We start from the raw sequence: 20,245 nt of genomic DNA on the forward strand, positions 1-20,245 counted from the left end.
CTATGTAGTAATTATCAACACATTAATCAGCAGCATGTCTGCCAGCAGGAAGTGGGCATGCCAGACAGAGCACAGGACAGAGAAGAATGAGTGAGAGGTACAAGAGGTTCAAGCCACTCAGATCTATTAAGAGCAGTTATTTAGACTCAGATTTGTGGTAATTGGGGCTTCTGGGTATTATGAGTAATAAACAATGGTCTACTCGCCATTTGTCACTATGCTTAATGTAGAGCTTAGATTGTTAGGTTTTAAAGGCACGGATCTTTGCCGTCATATAACTGAACTGAACAATAAATGTCCAGATGAAATGTCCTTAAGAAGGTAAAGAGGCGGTTTATCAACTTGAATAGACTAACGTTATCCACAGCTAATAGTTTTCTGCAGCACATGGTGCTGAATGCATTTTGTTTGAAGTGGTTAAATGATATTCAGATGTAACATAAATGTCCACAGCGTAAACAGAAAGATGGTAACAGAGACGAACAAAAGAAGAAAGAAACAAAGGCATACCTGCCTGAGTGAGTAGTAGATTTTTCAACCTAATGGTTTATGAAAAGTTGAATGACTCTGTGAATGTGGAGAGGTAGGTGATGACAGCTCTAAATCAAATCCTCCTGCCTTACCTCTGTATTAAGTCTGTCCTTCACCCTCATCTGGCTATTTAAAGCAACTAAATCCAACACTTACTGGTCTTTGCTCAGGCAAGTAGCACACATCTGAGGACACAGACATTAGCATGCGTGCGCAGGTACAGATGTAGGTGTTTGCATTGGCATTTGGCGACAGCTGTTTACCAGCTGTGCACTCTCTCGCTCAATTTCCGCTCTCATCACTTTTTTTCTTTTGGAGCAAGTTGCTCATTCGCTGAGCAAACAAACTCGATTTGCCTCTCGAAAATGGTTTCACTAAAAGTGCACGGCAATTGATATTAATTTCTACTTAGAAATTCAAAAAGGCGACATAATGAGAATGACGGCAGTAACATCAGATAATTGGGACAGGAGCAGCCTAATGGCAGCACAATGGTGGCACTGTCGTTAATTTCGCTCTCATTAATAGTGGAGCCCCGAGCAGGAGGCACTTAAGAGGAATCAAACAGCTTGCTGGGGTGGATGTGTGAATGGGGTGGGGGGGTGGGGGGTGGGGGGGGGGGGCTTTGATAGGATCAAAGTCAGGAAAAGTTCAGGCAAAAAAAAAAATACCCCAACAACAACAAAACTCTTTTGATTAAGATAAAAATATATGTTTAAACCTTCAGCATGTGAGTGATGCAGAAAAAGCTTGCTGCAATATCAGTATATAGAGTAAAGATGGGGTATGGTGCCTCATGCACAGAGGCAGAAAGGCATTATAAAAAAACATTTATAAAAAACATTTATAACACACAGCAACACAAAGTACACTACAACACAGCAGTTCATAGACACATCTACGCTACATCGTTTACATGAGTTCCCCTATATCTAAATACATCGTGGTAAAAAAAAAGCTTTCATGCATTTGATTCCTCCAGGCCATCAGGGCATCACAGACTGAGTATGCCTGAGCCTTACTCTGGTGAATGTGATTACAGTAGCTTTGGCAGAGACCTTGTGTAAGCTGTCAATCAACATCAGTCTTTCCCTGACAGAAAGAGAGCCTGCAGTAACACAGTCACTCAGAGTAAAGTAATGCAAGTTGCTATGCTCTGTAAGGAGAGGAGGGGAGCAAAGCCCTGAGGTACAGCCTTGCCTGGCTAGAATTTGTTGGATAATTTTAACCTTTCCTTTTTGTATCTTCTCTTTTTATTTCCAGCTTTTATTCCCACAGGAACTTTAGCATTTCTTGAAGTTATTAATCTCAAAAAGAATACTGAAAAACAAAGTTTTAAGGATGGTCTCGGGCTGACAAAGACATCTATCTGAAAGACATGAGCACTTTTAAACTCACAGAAGTCCGTTTAGTGCAAACAGGGAATACTTTCTTTGAAGCCACAACAATTACAACTGCTTGCAAATCAGTCCGCTACATTTCTGCTGTTTAGCTCATGAAGTTCAACAAAACTAGAAAATGTTTTGACCTTCATTACTTTTTTTTTTCTTTCTTACTTTTACTGTATATTTATGGGATATTTACACCGAAAGACTATTTGGTAAATGTTGTGATAAAATGCAAAATGTGTCTGCTCTTGACATAAATCTTAGTAAGTTACTTTTGCTCCTCTAGGGAACTTGCATAAATACAAAATATTTGCAAATAACATATCTTCAGATTATTTTTTTTAATTTATAATGTTTTTCTTTAATTAGGAAGAAGGCTTTTTTATGTTTCTCGAAAACAATAAAGCATTTATTGCAAGACAAGTAATTACAGCAGATTTATTTTTTTATACATTTACTTGCCTTTTTATTTCTTAGCTGTGACAATGCCAAACGGAAACTGTGATTTGTCTTTCAGGCTGATTGTTTAACCAAGGTAATCAAGAGGTATTTCTTTTTACCACTGTGAGCAAAATATGCCTATCCGCACTGTATAAACAATGAGTCATCTCTAAATTATATGACATCTAAGGATGCACATCGTTAACAACCACTGATAGACAACATATTATAATAAGTGGGATTTTCACTTTGTGGTTAAAAAGATATGATATTCACTTGTCAAAGGCCATTAGACACAAATGTATTTGTTTGCAATATAATGTGTGATAGAGGAAAGGGCAAAGAAACATGAAAACAATAAAATCGTACCACTTCTTTCGTTTTGAACTCCAACCAAGAGAATTGAAAACAGGCCGGGGCTGTAACATGCAAGTATGTTAAAAGCTCTGTCCATCTTCCTCCCTCTGTCTTCCCTTTACACAGAAGACAAAGCATCACATAAATAATCCCACTGGACTCAATTAGGTAAATAAAATATGCGACTTTAATGCCCTGCCCATGAGCACCCAAATATCGTCCCAATGAACACCATATTATTACTGCTGTGTGAGTATGTGCAGGTGTGCCTGTTTATATTCACAGCCTTCTGTCTTGGGATCTGCCCACAAAGCTCCCTGAGCAGTAGTGTGTGCTTGATAATTAGCATGAAATTCATCACTTCTGCGAACAAACGACTGGCTGGCACAGAGGGCTGCCTCGGGAAGAGATGAATGCTGTGAGTGACTATCATTTTCTACCTGTATTCAGCGATGACTAATGCAATGCCTGAATTTTTTTTTATGTGTAAGTACAAGGTAATAACCAGAACAAGCAGAAGACAGAGCAGTAAGGACCTTGTCCTACAGAATGAGCTAATATATATGCCAGAAATAACATGAAGATGAGACTTGGGGTTGGTTAGCATGGTTGGTTAAACCATGTTATGTAAATGGCAGAGAAAAAGACCAAATGATTCAATTTTGTTTTTAAACCTTTACAAATTCCCATAACCTGAGTCCAAATAACAAATCAACACTAACCGTGATATCCTAACTGGGTACATACATACGTGCTAGATGTAAACTGTATACACACCCAAAAATATTTATGGCCAAAATATTAAATGCTAACTTTAAGTAATTTGATCAAATTTGTTCCACAAATAAATGTAAAATGTTCAGTTTAATGGAATCTGGTCAAATTAAATGTTACATTACACAATTAGCCAATAGCTTCTATATTAAGATTTAATTTTCTATTTAGATTGTTACATTTTCAGTCTTATTTGAAGCATCAAGATTTTTTTTTTTTATGAAATTTATGAGAGGAATATAAACAGCTAAAAAAAAAGGTTATATTATACTAAAATTGTTAAGATATACTATAGATTGCTGTATTTAAAGCTCTTTCCAACATATTGTTGGTGATGCTTACTGTAACTAGACAGTCCTAAAGCTCAGTTACTGTTATTATCTGTATTAGCCACATTTGCAGCTAATGTATTTTGATATTGAAAAGTTTTTACTTTGCCTTTGTTTCTTTTTAATGCAACATGAAGAGCAAATAAGCATTGTATGTGTTACAGTCTGATGTCAGCATGGACACTTACACACAGCTTTATTCAAACAGATGTGGCTTGCAATGTGATGCTACATACATTAATGGCCCTTGTAGCCCACACACAAAAACTACACACAGTTATCAGGTTTTTCATGGTCTCATGTATTCTCACAAGTCTTTTGAATTTCCTTCTCCCGTCTGAATCATCAAATAGGAAAAGGAAATTTTACTCGACCGATTTTCATTTTCCTTTTTGTGGTAATTGGAGTGAAACAACAAATGGAATGGAGCTCCATAAACTCTATTTGACCTTGGTCTGATTTGGATACCCTGTGGCCATTTAGCCAAAAAAGTAGATTCTGATCATCTGGATATAGCGTTTTCAGCGGGAGAAACGTTTCATCACTCGTTCAAGAGACTCCTTTGGTCTCTTGGATCCTCCGTACCTATAGCCAGCACATCCTTATTGCTTGTCCCCCGCTCCCCCCTTCCGTACTGCTGCCAGTATTTGCTGTCCTGTGTCTCTGAATCTCTACAGTGGCTCCCTCTCTTTCCTTGCACCTTTGATGTGAGGACCACAGCTAAAGCCTGAGCTACAGTAATCTCCTGTGGGGTTTTCTGAGCCCTAACCAGGCCAAGGTTTGGAATTGAGAACTTGGCACAGGGGCAAAAGAAAAAAAAGGACGAATATTGACAGAATATTAGAGCACAAAATGCATCATCAATTCCCTTTTAATGTGCTGCAGATAATGTGCTGCGGCGCCTTAATTTTTAAGGATTTTTTAAAAAAATGGGTCACAAACTAGCTATATCTTAAAAACTATGCAGCAGAGATTCAAGACAGATTACTAACAAAGCTGTACTTATCCCATTACAATGACAAAGCTTCCAGTTTGATAATATTTCAAGATTAAAAAAAATAAAAAAATCACAAAAGCATACATTTGTTAAACAAAGACGCCAGTAACCAAGCAACCTGACAGGTAAGCGTGACAGTAAATACAGCTTTTAGAAGCATTAATGACATCAAATCTAACAGAAAAGCTAATACAGCATAGAAAACAGAAAGGCTTAGGGCACACTAATTACGGATTTTGGACAGTAAGCGTGCCATCAAGCACAAACTGTCGGATGGGGAAAAGATATACAACTCTCATACAGTAGTGTAATATCTGCTTTAATGAACTGGGACAGAAAAGAACAAAAGGAAAAAGACTGGAAGAATCCCAAAGTGGAACTAAACCCTTTGCTAATTTGGCACCAGTTTATATATGACCAGCATCTACAGGAGCAAATGGCCACAGAGACCTCAGGGCTTTCAGAGTTCTTGGAGCACTAACATGTAGCATTACTGAACCACAGAGGCAGTCCGGATAGACAGGTGATAGACGTGAAAAGCAGTTGTTAGAATGAGTGACAACCTAATAGTTGATATTTTATTCTCAAAATTCTGCCCAGATAGCAAAGTCTCACAGATAATGACTTCTAGGAAGAGGAGTTTGTTAAAGTCACAAAGTTCTTTTATGCAGCAGGAATCCATTATGCTTATTAATTTACTTTCAAAAAAAGGATAATAATCATAATTCTTACTGTAACTGTTAAAGCCCTCAAATGCCACATGCTGTCAATAAGAAAAGAATCTGGCCTGACAAGTCTAAAGTAGAAAATCCATCAAATAAAATGTCCATTAATAAGTGCAACACATTCATAATAAACTTAAATTAGCCATAAAAGCCCGACGTGCAATTGTAGCTTTAAAAATTGCACCAAATAACAATGCCTTTCTTTCTTTTTGTCAACACTGAGAACATAGCTCATCGTCTATGGCAGCTAATTTTCCTCCTGCTCGTTGTGAATTTATTTTCTCTTTGACAGTAAAACGACTTACAGAAATCTCAGGCGTGTTACACTTACAGAAGTCTTTCAGAAATGATTTTTTTAAGGTTTGCTACAATCTTGTAATCTCAAAAATAAACTTCTTAATAATATTACAATTTCAAGCTGAAGTTGGAGTATCAGGTCAAGAACCTTTTAGACCCTAGCATGTTCTTACATTTGTACGTACTGTTTTAGAACCGTAACTACAAAAAAAAGCCAAACAAGTAACTTTGTGAAAAACAAAGAGTCAATACCCCCATTCCCTTACTAATGGCTTTTATAACAGCCGAAGAAAAGTCAGATTGCTCTCAAAGCAACACTGTTTATCTATTCTAATGGTGCCATTTATGGCACATTAAAGGGGGTAATTTTTTTTTGTTGTTTTTGAAAAGAAAATACTAAATTATCGCTCTGAGTTAAAGCTCTATTAACAGCATGAAGGCTTTAAGCAAATGCACTTTGGGTAAAACGAGAGGAAAAAAAGCACAAGCAAATTTGTCAAAGAATAGAATTCAAATAGAATAGTTAAATTTCAGTATTATGAGGTACGGCATACTTCAGTTCAGACATCATTTAATTTACGCTGAAAAGAGATTTCATAACCATGGAAATGAATCAAAAGGTTTCTTCACATATTGTAGGTAATTACCCTACAGCCGAGTGCACCGCCAACACTGGGACTAATTATGAATACAATGGATGTAATGCAAGAGAACCAACACCAATTTATACTGACCAAGTAATTTCACAACATGCCCTTCTTAGCTCCAGAAGAAAGCCAGTAATAGCTGCCTTTGGATAACGTGCCCTTCTTTTTCGTGTGCGTGATGCAGGAACTCATCAGGATTGTAGGTCTTAAAACTTAATTAACCCTTCAGCTCTGGCACTGGTCACCAAGCAAACATACACAACACACAAGGGAATGAAGTTATTATTATTAAAGTTAAAATGATATCATTAACATATATATATGCAATCCATTACATGTATCCCTATAAACCAATAGGTCATACTCCATTATGTCAGCAGCAGCATTAAGAGCAGTGCGAACAGGTCTCAGGTTATCCGGATGCAGGCCTGCAGCCATGCCCACTTCCATTGCCTTACCATGCCAACACTGTAAACTGATCACCAGTTGTTTATTAAAGCATATGCACAGGAAAAATGGCTGAATGTTTATACAAGCGTTTTCATGTTGAGCCACAATATAGCCTCCACAGCTGGCCCTCTGTCAAAGGATCAGCTTTATCCCTGATCCATATCATCCATGCAAACAGCGCACTAATTAGCCATGCTAAGACAAATCACACTGTTTTTTCCTGGTTCACTGGCCACAGCACCTTCTGTAATCCTCTGTTATCACACAGTTGGGGAGGATAGTGCAGCTAATAATACTGTGATATTAGCAACACTGATCTGCAAGTGATAGAGCGAGACAGCGCTCTGCGTTAATTCTGTCTGCACGAGGCCCCAGACCAGACTAATCCCTGTTTTAATTATTATTTTTTTCTTCCTTTGTACCCTTCCCAACCCTCGTCAATGTTCTCTAATCAGACCATCTAATTAAAAAACAGGAAGGGTGGCAAACAGGCATCCTCAGTGTCAAAAAAGACGGAAGGGTGTGATGTCAGTGGTAAATGAGCTGCACATGTTGGCACGGGCGTAAAGCTGATCGCTTGTCCAACAAGACACCAGAAAGAGCAAACACCACCCTTGGCATGTCTGTGTGCATACGTCCAATCAAAAAGCCAACACCTAGAAAAGCAGATCACCTAAAGAATGCAACTGTTTTTGAAATTCTGATGTTAAAAATGAACTTGCTTACAAAGTCCTGCCACCCAGAGGCGCATTATATTAGAGCTTACTCAAGATAAAGTTTATTTATTTATTTTGGATGTCTTTCTGTCACTGCTTCTGTCTCATCTCGTCTGTGAGGAGAGTGGGATTAAGAAAGATTGCAGTGCTGTGGGATCAATATGATCCAGACACCTCTCTGGCACTCTCCAAAAATCTCTACCAAGCAAAAAGCCACTTACAGAAGGAGTCTAGTGGATCATATAACCACTGTGCTGTTTGAGCTTTTACTTCACCTCTAAAAAGGAACAACTGCTTTTGCAATGAGTTTAATTGGTTATTAAACAAAAAAAAAACATCCATCTGCTTTATATGGTTTATACCATACGCACAACCATTCACACTACTGTAGAATAAAAAACTTCAAAATCCTGTCACCAGTTTTCCATGTACAGGTTCGACAGTGCAGCTTAGACTTTCCTATGGTGAATTTCAACACTGCCTGTCACCTTTTGCCTCCCCACGTTTATTGATGCAGTTGAGAAGAGTTTTTATGGAGGCTCACGGCCGTGCAGCCTGTAATTGCCGGTCAAGGCACGTTCACCAGAGTTCATAAAGGTTCCTCTGTAAATATATTCAGGTTGGCCTAGTGTCACCTCATACAAAAAGACAGGCACTGTCTGATGAATGGGAAGAGGACGGGTATTTCATTGCCACACAAACACACCCCACAGTAGCACCAGACGAGTGAATTCATACCGACTGTACAAACTCCGGCATACACACATGCAACCTGTCCTGCTGTCCCAAAGAAGATTAAGATATATTACACTCCAAACCACTGAGCACGCCCTTGCTTTATTTCACCTTGCAGGTTCCCTCATTTTCCTCTCCTGATCCTTCTTTTCTTCTTTCATTACCAGCCACTAATGCGAGCTTTTCAAGCCTAAAATGCAGGGATATTTAGCCATGAGTCTCAAATTGTGTAGAACAAGACCTTCACTATGTGAGTAATACTGTCCACTGAGGTGAGAATGACTAAGCCTAAAAAGCTAGTGCATCAACTCAGGAGTCCAGAGTGGGTTAGCTTTAAAGCTACTTACTATTATTTTTAGAGATTTTAGTCAAATGTAATGTTTTCAATTATGAAATTATAATAATAAATAATAAATACAAGCACTTATTCACAGACATATGATCAGTCCACTACTATCAACACAGTGGTGCTTAATTCAATGAAAGCAAGCTGAGTTGGTTAAAAAAATATATAAACTATTAAGATAGCAACATGTAAAATGCAGTTTTGTGCCTTTCTTGTTATCTATATTTTCATTTATGGAAAAACTGGGGATATCACAAAGACAGAAGGGATGTGTTGCTGTTGAGCAATGACCCAGATCAGACAATGACATGTCCGTCCACTCTGGGGATGCTCAGGGACAAGATGTTCTGCTGTTACTGCAACAGGGTCACACTGCAAACAAAGATATTTTTGGTCAGATATTTTTTTTATTCCCCTTTCTTGTCATAGCAACAACCAGTTACATGTTAAATAACTATAATAATTCATTTAATTGTATTAATGTTGATTAGATGCTAAGTTCTTACTAAGTTCTTTGTCCTTTTTCACTTGTGTCTGGTTTGGATTTTTAAATTTAGCTTAACAAATTACTAATCATAAGTGTCTCTGAGTGGCCAGTAATACGATCACCTCAAATAAAGATCACGATAAAACAACAAGACCGTCTATGCTCAAGGGCTTTATCCTGATACGGAGCACAAATTCACAGTTTCAGACTAAATCCTGGACTACTTTCAATCACTTGTGGAACATGCAGTGCAGCAGAACCATTTCAAGTGCATGTGTATGCAGTTACACACAGCATCAAACAATCGGGCCTAATGGAATGACTTTGCTGTACTCATCCTTGCAGTCCTGCTTTTACAATTTAAAATGAAAATCCAGTGTCCTCTGTGACAGACCACTGAGTGCAGCACTTATGGCCAATTGATTTCATACATTGCTTTCCTTCTAAGCCACTCCTCTTCCCACTACTTCCTCCTTTTGCTTTATCAGAGCTAATTACTGTGATTGATTAATTGACCGAAGTGACACCCCTTACAGCTCTGTGACACCCAGTGCTGCACCAATCATACTTGGAGAAAGTTTAAGGAATGACAACCTTTTTCTAGGTTGTCCTGAGAAATTGCCTTTATTTTTATTTCGCTTTTCCTTTTGTTAACTGCTTAAAAAAAAGGAAGGGAGAGCAGAAATAAACAGACTACGTGCAACTAGCTGAAATTCAAATTAATTCAACTTTATTTAAATAGTGCCGAATCACAACAACAGTCACCTCGAGGTGCTTTATATTGTAAGGTAAAGATGAGCAAATGAGCAAACACTGGGCAACAGTGGAAAGAAAGAACTCTCTTTTAACTGGAGAAACCTTCAGCAGAACCGGGGTTAGGGTTAACTGGTCCTACACTAACTATATGCTTTATTTTAAAAAAAGGAAATATTTAAGCCTGGACCTCAATCATCAGGGTGCTCAGATGCCCAAGGGTACAAAACCCTGGCAGAGAACAATGGTGTTGACCAAAAGCCATCAATATAAATTTCCATACAGCGTCTTTTGATCACACCACAACAAAAGAGCCTCTGAAGTAAACCATCCTTCTTAAGGTTATCTGCACTTGACCCAGGACGTGATTTAAGGGATCAAAGCAAGCTGTGGGATGAAGCATCAGTAGAAGCTGCAGATCAAACATGAGCGTAAAACAATTAGTTTCACAGGGGTGATAGATGATGAAAGACAGAAAACAAGAGCATAATTGTGGTTTTGACCATACTGATAGATGACCTTTCTCTGTTAATATAATTAGTTAAATAATTAGAAAGGAAGAAGGAAGACAGACGTGACTGTTAAGCAAAGAGGATGAAAAGCTTCGGGGATTACAACTAAAAAACTGTCAAAAAAAAAAAAAACTCGGATAAGAGGATTATTTCAAAAATATGTTTTGTTATTGTCATAAATGCACTACGGAACAACTGCTGCAGTGATGCGGACAGTACTTTAGTATTCAAGTTCTCCCTTGAAGCCGTGATGGAAGAGGTGTGTATTAAAGTTATTTATGAAATATTTTTTGCATAAATGAGATGATATATCTTTAAAAAAAAACCTCCAGTCCATTTGGAGGCCCAGGGTGCCAATGTTTGTAACTTAAATATGCCTCTGTGTACAAATTATAAGCCATTAGTGCATCTATGTGATTGCTAAAAGCAACATATTGGATCCCAACGGTGCAGTGCTTGGTAAAAACAACTAAAAAGACACCCAGTCAGGGCAGAGTGATCTGCCCCATTACCTCCAACCTCTGTGTGCTCTCTGGTGTCACTGGGACGGGGGTGAGGTAACACATGGCTAGACATGCTTACACAGACACACTGCTGCACCGGCTGCTCCGGTTTACACGGAATATTGACTAATAAGCTGCTGCACCTGCTGTTTTTAAACATAACACAGATGATCAATGACAATTAAAGCTGCATATTAGTCACCAATCTTCATGTGTGCTGAGGTGTAATTTTGCCAGTGGAACGGAAATAGTCACCTTGGGAAAACACAGGTATGCACATGCAAGCCTGGGAGGTTGATAGAATCCATGGCTGAGCTTTTTTTTGTTTTGTTTTTTGTTAACCTCACTCTCTGCACTCAAACATACCCTCTCCTCTCCAGCTCTTAGCCTGAGCAATGTGACAGAGTGAGTAACACGGTGTAGAGTGCTGGGGTGAGCCAATCTGCAGCATGGCACCAGGTGTTGGAGATAATGTTCAGCTGGAGAATTTCTTGGCGGGTGGCACAAACTTCATCATAAATGCTGCTTTGATCAATGGCACGTTGCAGATTGAGTCCTCAACCAAGTGCTGCTGCTCATAAATCTGAACTCCGACAAACTTTGAAGGCCCACAGTGGCGCGACTGGCAACAAGAGCTATTGATCCAATGGTCAAGCAAAGGCTAATAAGCAAAACTGTGCTTGAGTGTAGAAAGCTAAAAAAAAAAAAAAGCTAGAAAAGAAGTACACAATGGGAGCGCAGACATTCAGGAACAAGCAGAGCTAAGATTTTGACAACTGGTAGGCAAAAATAAAGTTTAAAGGCAGACACAGCTACGGTCTGGAGGTTAACAAAGAAACCATGTGTGTGTAAGATAGAGAGAAACTGAGATACAGCTGCTGCTAAATAAGCGGGCGTGACATTTGTAGACAGAGAGCACATCTTTTCATTGCCTCTGATGCGAGATCATTGAGGTGTCAGGGCATCATAACCATTAGCCCTGAGGTATTTTTCATTTTAGTCCCATAAGCTTTTAAATGAAAAAGTTTACAAGAGTGCAGTTGTGGGACTTTAGTTATGCAGACAAGCCTTTCCAATAGAACATAAATCCACATCCAAAAGTGATGCATTATATATTACTTGTTACTTAATGCATGGCGTTAATTATTCCCTGGAGAAATGAATTTGTTAAACCACTGGTTACATTACTTTTGCATTACTCTGTAACTTGGTGTGAGATACATTGCCATATAGCCATTTAGCAGTATAAACCTCAGGCAACAGTCCCACACACTGACATAAATCCTGATCCTAATGAAGACAAAAAAAAATCTCCCCTTTGGTATTTAATTATTAACACAAAACTGACAGCAACACTGAAAACCAGCCCAAAGAGCACTTAACAGGGATCGGCAGCAATTCTACTGGAGAAGCATGAATGCTGTAAAGCTACAAGCCTGACCATCACTACTGCTTTTGTTACCTGTTGAAGATCAGGCTCTTTCTACTTGGCTGAGCTCGGTATGCACGAAGCTGTTAAATCTCTCTTCTTTATTAGCCCAGAAAGTAGATCCTGTTCATCTGGACTTTTCATTTTTCAAGAAATGAGCTTTCTACATGTGACATTTTCTTACCATCATGATTAAGCACACATCAAGATGCTTTGTGTTAGCATGTGATGTTGCAGAAACTGTTTTGCAGCAGTTGCTTCTGTCCTGGGTGAAATCTGCACTTTGTGATCACATTCTTGTCCCTTCATATAGAAAAATAAAAGTCCCGTGCAAAAAGCTGTGGACAGCTCTACCATCTTTCTGTTCCGTCCACATGGTCCAAAGTTAAGTGATTATAGCACAAGTATGCAGAAAAAAGGCAAATAGAAAAATAGTAAAAGCCAATACTCGTCTACAGTAACCTGTGTTTCAAAGGCAAATCTTTCCATATGGTATGGGTAGCAAGCTCAACTCTTGAAAACTTGCCATATCTATCACTTTCTACCCATTTTCCTGAGCTTACTTTTATCTTAGATGATCTGTACGCGGGATTTCCGATAACAGCCCCAGTTACTGGATTTCAGTTGACAAATTAGACCATTAAAATCAGCCATTAAAATGCCTTACAGTAACAACACAGGAATTTACGAGACATAATGTCTGAGAAACAAAGGGAGACACTGAGAGGGAAAGTTGTACCAGAGTGACATGACCTGCCCAGCGATTTGGTGATTTATGGATAAAGCTCCGAAGCAAAACGTTTGCTTTACTCCAGCAGCCTGTTTTGTGCAAAAACAGGCCTGAGCATAGGAAACGGATAAGAAATGTATTCAACATTCACAATGAGAAAAAGCGCCCACTCAACCGTGACACAGTACACATATTTATGCAAAATGCCCCTCCATACGCTGCAAATGACCTGTATTCAGATGCTGGAAATCACTGTCTGTGTGCCCAAATGTACATATAATTGTGTTTTAAAGCAAAGAATTCTGTAGCTCATGAGTGCGTAATCACCTTTTCTTGCACTGTCAGTCAAACGCTGTTCACCGGAGAAGCCGCACAATCGCTCACTTCCACACACACTCTCGCCGTGACCGTTTTATAACATAAAAAAATAGCAGCTTTGCAGAGGAGTCCCAGTGGGAGGGTGTGACTAATGAATGTGTTTTCCTCATGGCGAACAGCAGTTGGCATGTTCATGACACATCTGCATACGGTAACAACTCTCATGGCTGTAATACAACATGCACATGGCTGTATACAAAGCAGGAAAATGATCATCTCGAGTAAAACAGCTGAGTTTAGGAAATCTCACGAGCCCTGACATGGAAAAAAAAAACAAGTTTTCCACTGTCTTTTATAAAAGGAGAAGAAAGAGGCATTTATGTCCACAAAAACAAAACACACTCATTTCTATGGAAACAAAAGAAAAACAGCCCCCGGACTTAGAAAGCTTTTCCAAAGACCACTCATTCACTCACTCACTCACTCTCAGGTGAGTCAACCTAACAGCCAATCAATATATCCAGTGTTCTGCACTCCTCTCTGGCAACTCTTTATCTCTTTCTGCCTCTCTCGTACACACACGGACGCGCTCCCATCGCCAGGTTGGGACAGGTTGACACAAATCAGCACGCCGGGGATAATCCATAGGCTGGCTAAATGTCAGCGTCTCAATTCCATAAAGGCGTGGAGTTAAAACAGAGACGAGAAAGCAGGAGGTTACCTAGAGGGATCAAAACTCAATGGGCTCTCAGATCTCCGAACAGGAAGAAATAAGTTGCATTTTCCCAGGGAGCAATGTGTTGTCAGAGATGGATGCATAAAGAAAGAAAAAAAAATCACCTGGGAAACAGAAAGAGTTTGCAAAAGTTACCAAGATAGAAAAGAAAAAGACGATTTAAGTTTTTGTTTGGAAACACTTTCTTTAAAATGGTGCAATCGCTTAACTGTGATGTGGCATTTTTTTTTACATAATCTTTTTTTGTAGAACCGAGGGAATAAAGCCAATATTCAGACTTCTTTCAAGTACAGATTTAGGCACTTTATACTCTCTATTTACAGTATTCAAGCTGCTGTGGGAGTTCCTTTCAACATCTCAAGAGAGCACTGCTGGTAGATGAAAATGTATTATAGTGCTTTGAAAAACAATTGAGCACCTAAGAAAATTACAAGTCAAATAGCTGTGAGTTCCACTTAGTAGCTAGTGGGCAAATGAGGATCTGGCAATTGGTTAGCATCGGGCATTATTTACATTGCCTCAAAGTGGATGGTGATGGGGAAGAAAATCAATGTGGATGCAAACAGTGTAATAGCAGAGTAATGTGTTCCCCTGGGCAAGCAACAGTGAAGAAGTCCTGTCAGGGTACCGCTGAGCAGAGGCAGAATTCACCTAATTCATTTGCCATTTTTACCAGCCCTTTCCCGCTGCCACATTCACTCCACATGCACATCTCAGCTTGTGGAGCTGGTGTTCAGAGCTGTCTTTTTCTGCCACCTCTTCAGAATGCTAATTCCGTGGAACCGCCAATTAAAGTGCAGGATGGTATTGTGCGCAAGATCGCATCCTATCAAGATCACATTCAGATATTCACAGAGGTGACATCCTTGTTGGTGACTGATGGTGTTAATTGTGGTTCGTTCTCTCCCTTTAGCAACACATATACAGACAAACATGAGCGCAACAAAGAAACTCAGAACATGCAAGCTTGACTTGCTTTAGTTTAAAATGCTGTGGATCGATCTGGGAAGCATGGTTTTGACCATGATCTCTTGGCCCTTCTTTTTTGTGTCGGATCAATGAACCTGTCAGTCAGGTATCAATCAATAAAGTTCAGACAGATTCCCACATATTGAACAACGGTTGCAATCGGATAGAGGGAGACCGACATCACCCACTCAAGAACAAGAAAGCATTCTTGTCATTTGCAAATACCAGTAATTTATAGTGATATATTTCTTAAAGCCAATGGAAAGCAATACAAGATTGAAAAATGTAAAAAACTAACAAAAACAAGTATTCTCATATTGGCGACATGACGCTTTGGAGCTAAACTGTAAACCATAAGATCTGAAATACAGAAACAGCTTTTAAGCTTAGCAGCTGTGTACACACCAGTGTGATGAAATCAAAGAGCGTATTTGCATGATGAGAAAAAGAGAGAGAGAGCGCATCATCAACCGTCAAGCCCCACTGAGTTGAAGGTTCACTGATCCATTCATTCACTGAGAGCAGAAAGGCTTTAGGTCAGCATCATCAAACAGCCAAGCCTGACCTCTCTAATTGGCCACCAGCTGCGAGTTTTCAATCCTTGCACCCATCTCTCAACTTCATGTCCACCCTCTTCTTCAAAGGTCCTGCCCTTCCTTTCACATGTCGTCACTAGTGTCTGCTCATTCCTTTACTGCTGTACCATAGCATCCCTCTTTTGCCCTCACCAATCAGCCACAACATTAATAATAATCTTTGTCCTCTTCTTGGAGTTGTTGAGAAAGAAGCTTTGAGCTTCACACAAACACACAAGGTTACAACCCTCTTCTCAAATCATCCCTGAAAGGGTTTTTTTTGGCCAGGCACATTAAGGAAAACCACTGCCATGAGGATGCACAATGTTTAGGTTGGTGCCCAAGCTACATTAAAATGAATTCCAAGACCAAAGGTTTACAAGCAGAACAACGCCCTGAGCATCACATCGCCTCCTACGGCTTATCTTCTTCTCATATTGTATCCTGCTGCTATCTTTTCCCTAAGTAAACCAGCACCCAGCTGCTCACATTATGTAGCAGAAAATGCAATTCATAAGACCGGGCCACATTCTTCCATAGTAATACTCGCTGTGATTCACTTCACTTTCTCCACATCCTTAGTACTCCCCGCTCACTACCTCGACACATTGGAGGTAAAGTGGGCTGGTGAGTTTTTAAAAATGAGAAAAAATAGCCAAAACTTTTTCAAATCAGTGGTACAGTATGTGGATAAAACTTAAGCTAGCGAAACAAGAGAAAAAAAGTGAAACAATAGATGCAAGCCAGCTTGTCTGCATCGTGTCCTCTGTCTCTTGTACTTCCTTTTCCTTCCAATGTGCATGATCAACTGTGACTTGCAGTATCCATCGCTTGCCAAAGCCCTTCTGCCTCCTCTCTAGTGACTTACTCCCTTCTGCTCTTCCTTGTTCTTTAAGACAGCAAAGCCATGCTGCAGGTGCACTACCATAGACGCCACTGGCAACAACTGCCACAAAGATGACACAGCCAGTAGAGAACTGGGCGCCTCCCCATGACAACATAGAGCAAATCAAAGTCTAGGACAAGAAGCTGATGACATCGTAAAATGTGCAAAAGAAGCACAGTCAGGCGGCTGTCTGTGGGAGCCCAGGAAGCGATCAGCTCTCCACTGGCCAAGCAAAGATTCAAAGAGACTTTAATATCAGACTACTAGGCAGAATTTTTTCAGTTTTAAGACCGCTCAGAGTCAATCAAGTTCTTCTTGGGAAGTATTTTTGCTTAACTACTAAGCGAATGAGTGAAACCGACGTGAGGTTTCCTGGGGCCCTCTCACTCTGAGATGACTTCTCATATATTCTTTCTGAACCTGTTTCCCTTATCAACAGTCTTTTTTCCCTCCTCTCTGTCTCTCAGAGTCTGTGTCTCAAGTGTTAAATAGCTCAGCCAGTGCTACCCCTTGTCCTTTCCTGCCAACTGCCTGTGGCTCTAACTCCAAAGTCTTCTGTCTTTCTTTTTTTTATCTGAGCTGTCTGTCTCCGACACGATTCTGAAACTAAACCTGCATTTTTATATTATATCCGAGACAGAGGCAGCATGGCAGATTTTCCTGATGCATAAAAATGCATCTACCTGTATTCAACCAATATATATATATATATATTTTTTTTTTTTTTCAAGCTAAGCTTGGCTATGTGTGGTCTCGGAAGGCACAAAACGCCGGTGTGTATGTGTGAAAGAATACATCTGTTTGCAACAATTCTTTAAGCAGCAGTGAAAATATATTAAAGTGGAGCTGAATGTGTGAATGCTTTAGCGTGCATGACCGTTTGTGCGCACACGGGCTTCTCTCTGTTTCCGCGAGTGTGAGAATGGGGGTGAAACAACACTTTACGGCTGGCGGTGGTAATCGAGATCTCTAATTACTTCCTGAGCTGAGAGAGTTGTCAGAGAGAGGAGGAGCTGCCACAGATGGTGAGAGACCCACGCTGACGCCAGGACATCCTATCTCTTCATCATTAGAGCCGAGCATGTGTGTTTGTGTGAGACTGAGTAATCGAGAGAATGAGTGCGAGTGTGTGACCATGATTGAGTGTTCAAATTACACTTTAGAACCAGAGACCATATGATATACCCAGGCTGAGTTTGTAATATAAAAGCTAGGTGCTGCCTATCAAACAAATTACTGTTATCGCCCTATTTCATTTTGAAGCTAGTACCAGCTATGATCCAGCTCCACCAGACCTCCATAAGTAACACCAATCCACTTCCAACCATACTTCACCACACTCATTCAACCACCTGAAAAAAGCCTGCATGCAGGTGGTGCATTACCTCTCCCCCCTTCTCAGCTCTCTCCCCAGATAAATGCCGCAAGCTGACTACTCACCATTGCGAAGAACCCTCAGTGCCGCTGACCTCCAGCAGGTCATAATCGTCCTCCAGCTGAAAGTCAGAAAAAACCAGGGCAATGGTGTCTCCTGGCTCAGCCAGCACAGTCCAGGTGCAGTCGGCATTGTTGTTATATTCAGATGGGTAATTGGGAGTAGTTATCACCCCACTCTGGCCCCGCAGTGTCCCTCCACATCCGTCATCCGCTGCAGAGAGAAACAGAGTTGTAAAAGAATTAATATCAGAAGAAAAATCTTTGCAAAACAAAAATAATCACAGACACGTGAGTGTGAGGTGTACCGACCGCTGAATGTGTACAGAGGGGTTGCTCAGATAGATAATGCTGGTGGGGATTAATGTTGGTCGACGTGATCGGCAACAACTCATCACTCAAGGTGATTTTTACATAGTTTCCCTACGTTGGTAGTAAAATGATAGCATTATTATGAGGTTGATAATAAATTAAATCTGCCTTGGTATAGTGTCACACCACACCCTCTACATATAACCAGTACTTGCAACACAAGTTTATTCAAGGACTTACATGACCTTTAGAGTTATTGTGTGTCTGTGTGTGTGTTCGGAACAGTTACCTTGATCCATCATAATCATCAAATGATTAAAAACAGGAGGACATTTGTGACTGCTGATTTGATTTTTTAAATCACAGCGTAATGTGACTGTGCGTTTGCAGACACGTTCATTTATCTCATCTCCTTAACTTTTTTTGTTTTTTCCCCACGGTTCTCCACTGTGTATGGGAACTGCAATTGACGAGTGCAGGAGTGACAGGTGAGATACTTTACACAGGAAGGACAAAACAAACTGGCAAGAAACTGGTAAGGACAAAAAATGCTTTGATCTCATTCTGTTTTAGCTGTTCAGCTGATACCCATCCACTTATGTTAACTAAGCTAAATCTATCAGCTGTGAAAGTCAACATCAAAATGTTGCTTCATACTGAAAGTGTGAAATAAACTCCTGGTTTGCATGTTTGTCTTTCATCCATGCCTTATTTTTTTTGTGTTTGGGAACACACATTGTGCGTCATGGAGGGTGGATAGCACTACCCCAGGGGTGCATGTCAGCCTTCCATGCTGCCCACACCAATGCTATTGGTAATCAGAGATGCCACAATGGGATATGAGGAGTCTGGAAACCCTAGTGTACAGACAACTGGCAAGCAGCTGGCGAGCAAGGTAAGTTAAACGCTAATAAACAAACTGCAGCTTAACTGCAGCCAAAGGTCACGTTTGACTGTTGAAGCCATCATAATAAAATCTGATGGGGTAGTTTCTGGCTTAAACAAAATGAGTTCACATTGAAAAACATGGTTAAAGCCTTTTGAAAATGGACGCTATTTATATATTTTTATTCTCCTATCAGGGTCTTGGAAGGAAACTTTTCCAATGACAACAATTATATGATTTATTTCAACATCTTCCAAAATTACATTCTATAATTCTTTTAGTCCATTTCTTTGGAAAAGAACCTAGGCGGTACTGTAAACTTTCCACCTGTTAGGAATACATTTATAAGATATACATGGTGAATATCAAGTAAGAAGAGAACTTTTAATTAAGGATTTTCCAGTATATTGATTGATACAGGACTGCCAACAAATATGAATGCAATTACTGAAGCCAGTGTCTGATGTTATCTGTTATTGGCTTTAAGTCATAGCCAAGTTTCTATTTTATAGCATCAGCCCGGAATTTCACGATTGGTGCATCCCTACTTTTAAGTTTTTGGAGCTTTCTGAAGAAAGGCTAATAGGACAAGAAAACATCAGCACACAGATGAAAACATCTGTAGATGTCTCAGTTTCCATGACACCAAACAAACAAACTATCTTGAAACTGTTTTGAGAAAAGATGTTGTTGACCAGCATCATAAAACTGGTTCAATTCATTTTTTAAAAATTCCTACAATCAGTCGACCCCCTGTGAATGAGTGCTTGGCAACAGTAGGAAGGAAAAACTCCCTTTTAACAGGAAGAAACCTCCAGCTGAACAACGCTCAAGGAGAGGCAGCCATATGCCACAACCCATTAGAGGTGAGGTACACTGGGGGTTACTCACCACTTTTAACGTAGAGAGTGAAAAGTGATAAGCCAAGAAACACTCAGTGCATCATGGAAAGCCCCCAGCAGCCTAATATATACCATAAGAA

General features: G+C 39.8%; 1 protein-coding gene across 1 annotated transcript in view; it reads right to left on the bottom strand.

The window, feature by feature from the left end:
• Positions 1-20,245, bottom strand: part of csmd2 (CUB and Sushi multiple domains 2) — a 256,929-nt gene that overhangs the window by 152,478 nt on the left and 84,206 nt on the right. The window contains exon 5 of the mRNA XM_065471148.1: positions 18,072-18,279. Coding sequence (XP_065327220.1) covers positions 18,072-18,279 — 208 coding nt within the window. The remainder of the gene's footprint in view (positions 1-18,071; positions 18,280-20,245) is intronic.

Source organism: Pelmatolapia mariae, linkage group LG22, assembly GCF_036321145.2.
Source record: "Pelmatolapia mariae isolate MD_Pm_ZW linkage group LG22, Pm_UMD_F_2, whole genome shotgun sequence".
Taxonomy (NCBI): domain Eukaryota; kingdom Metazoa; phylum Chordata; class Actinopteri; order Cichliformes; family Cichlidae; genus Pelmatolapia; species Pelmatolapia mariae.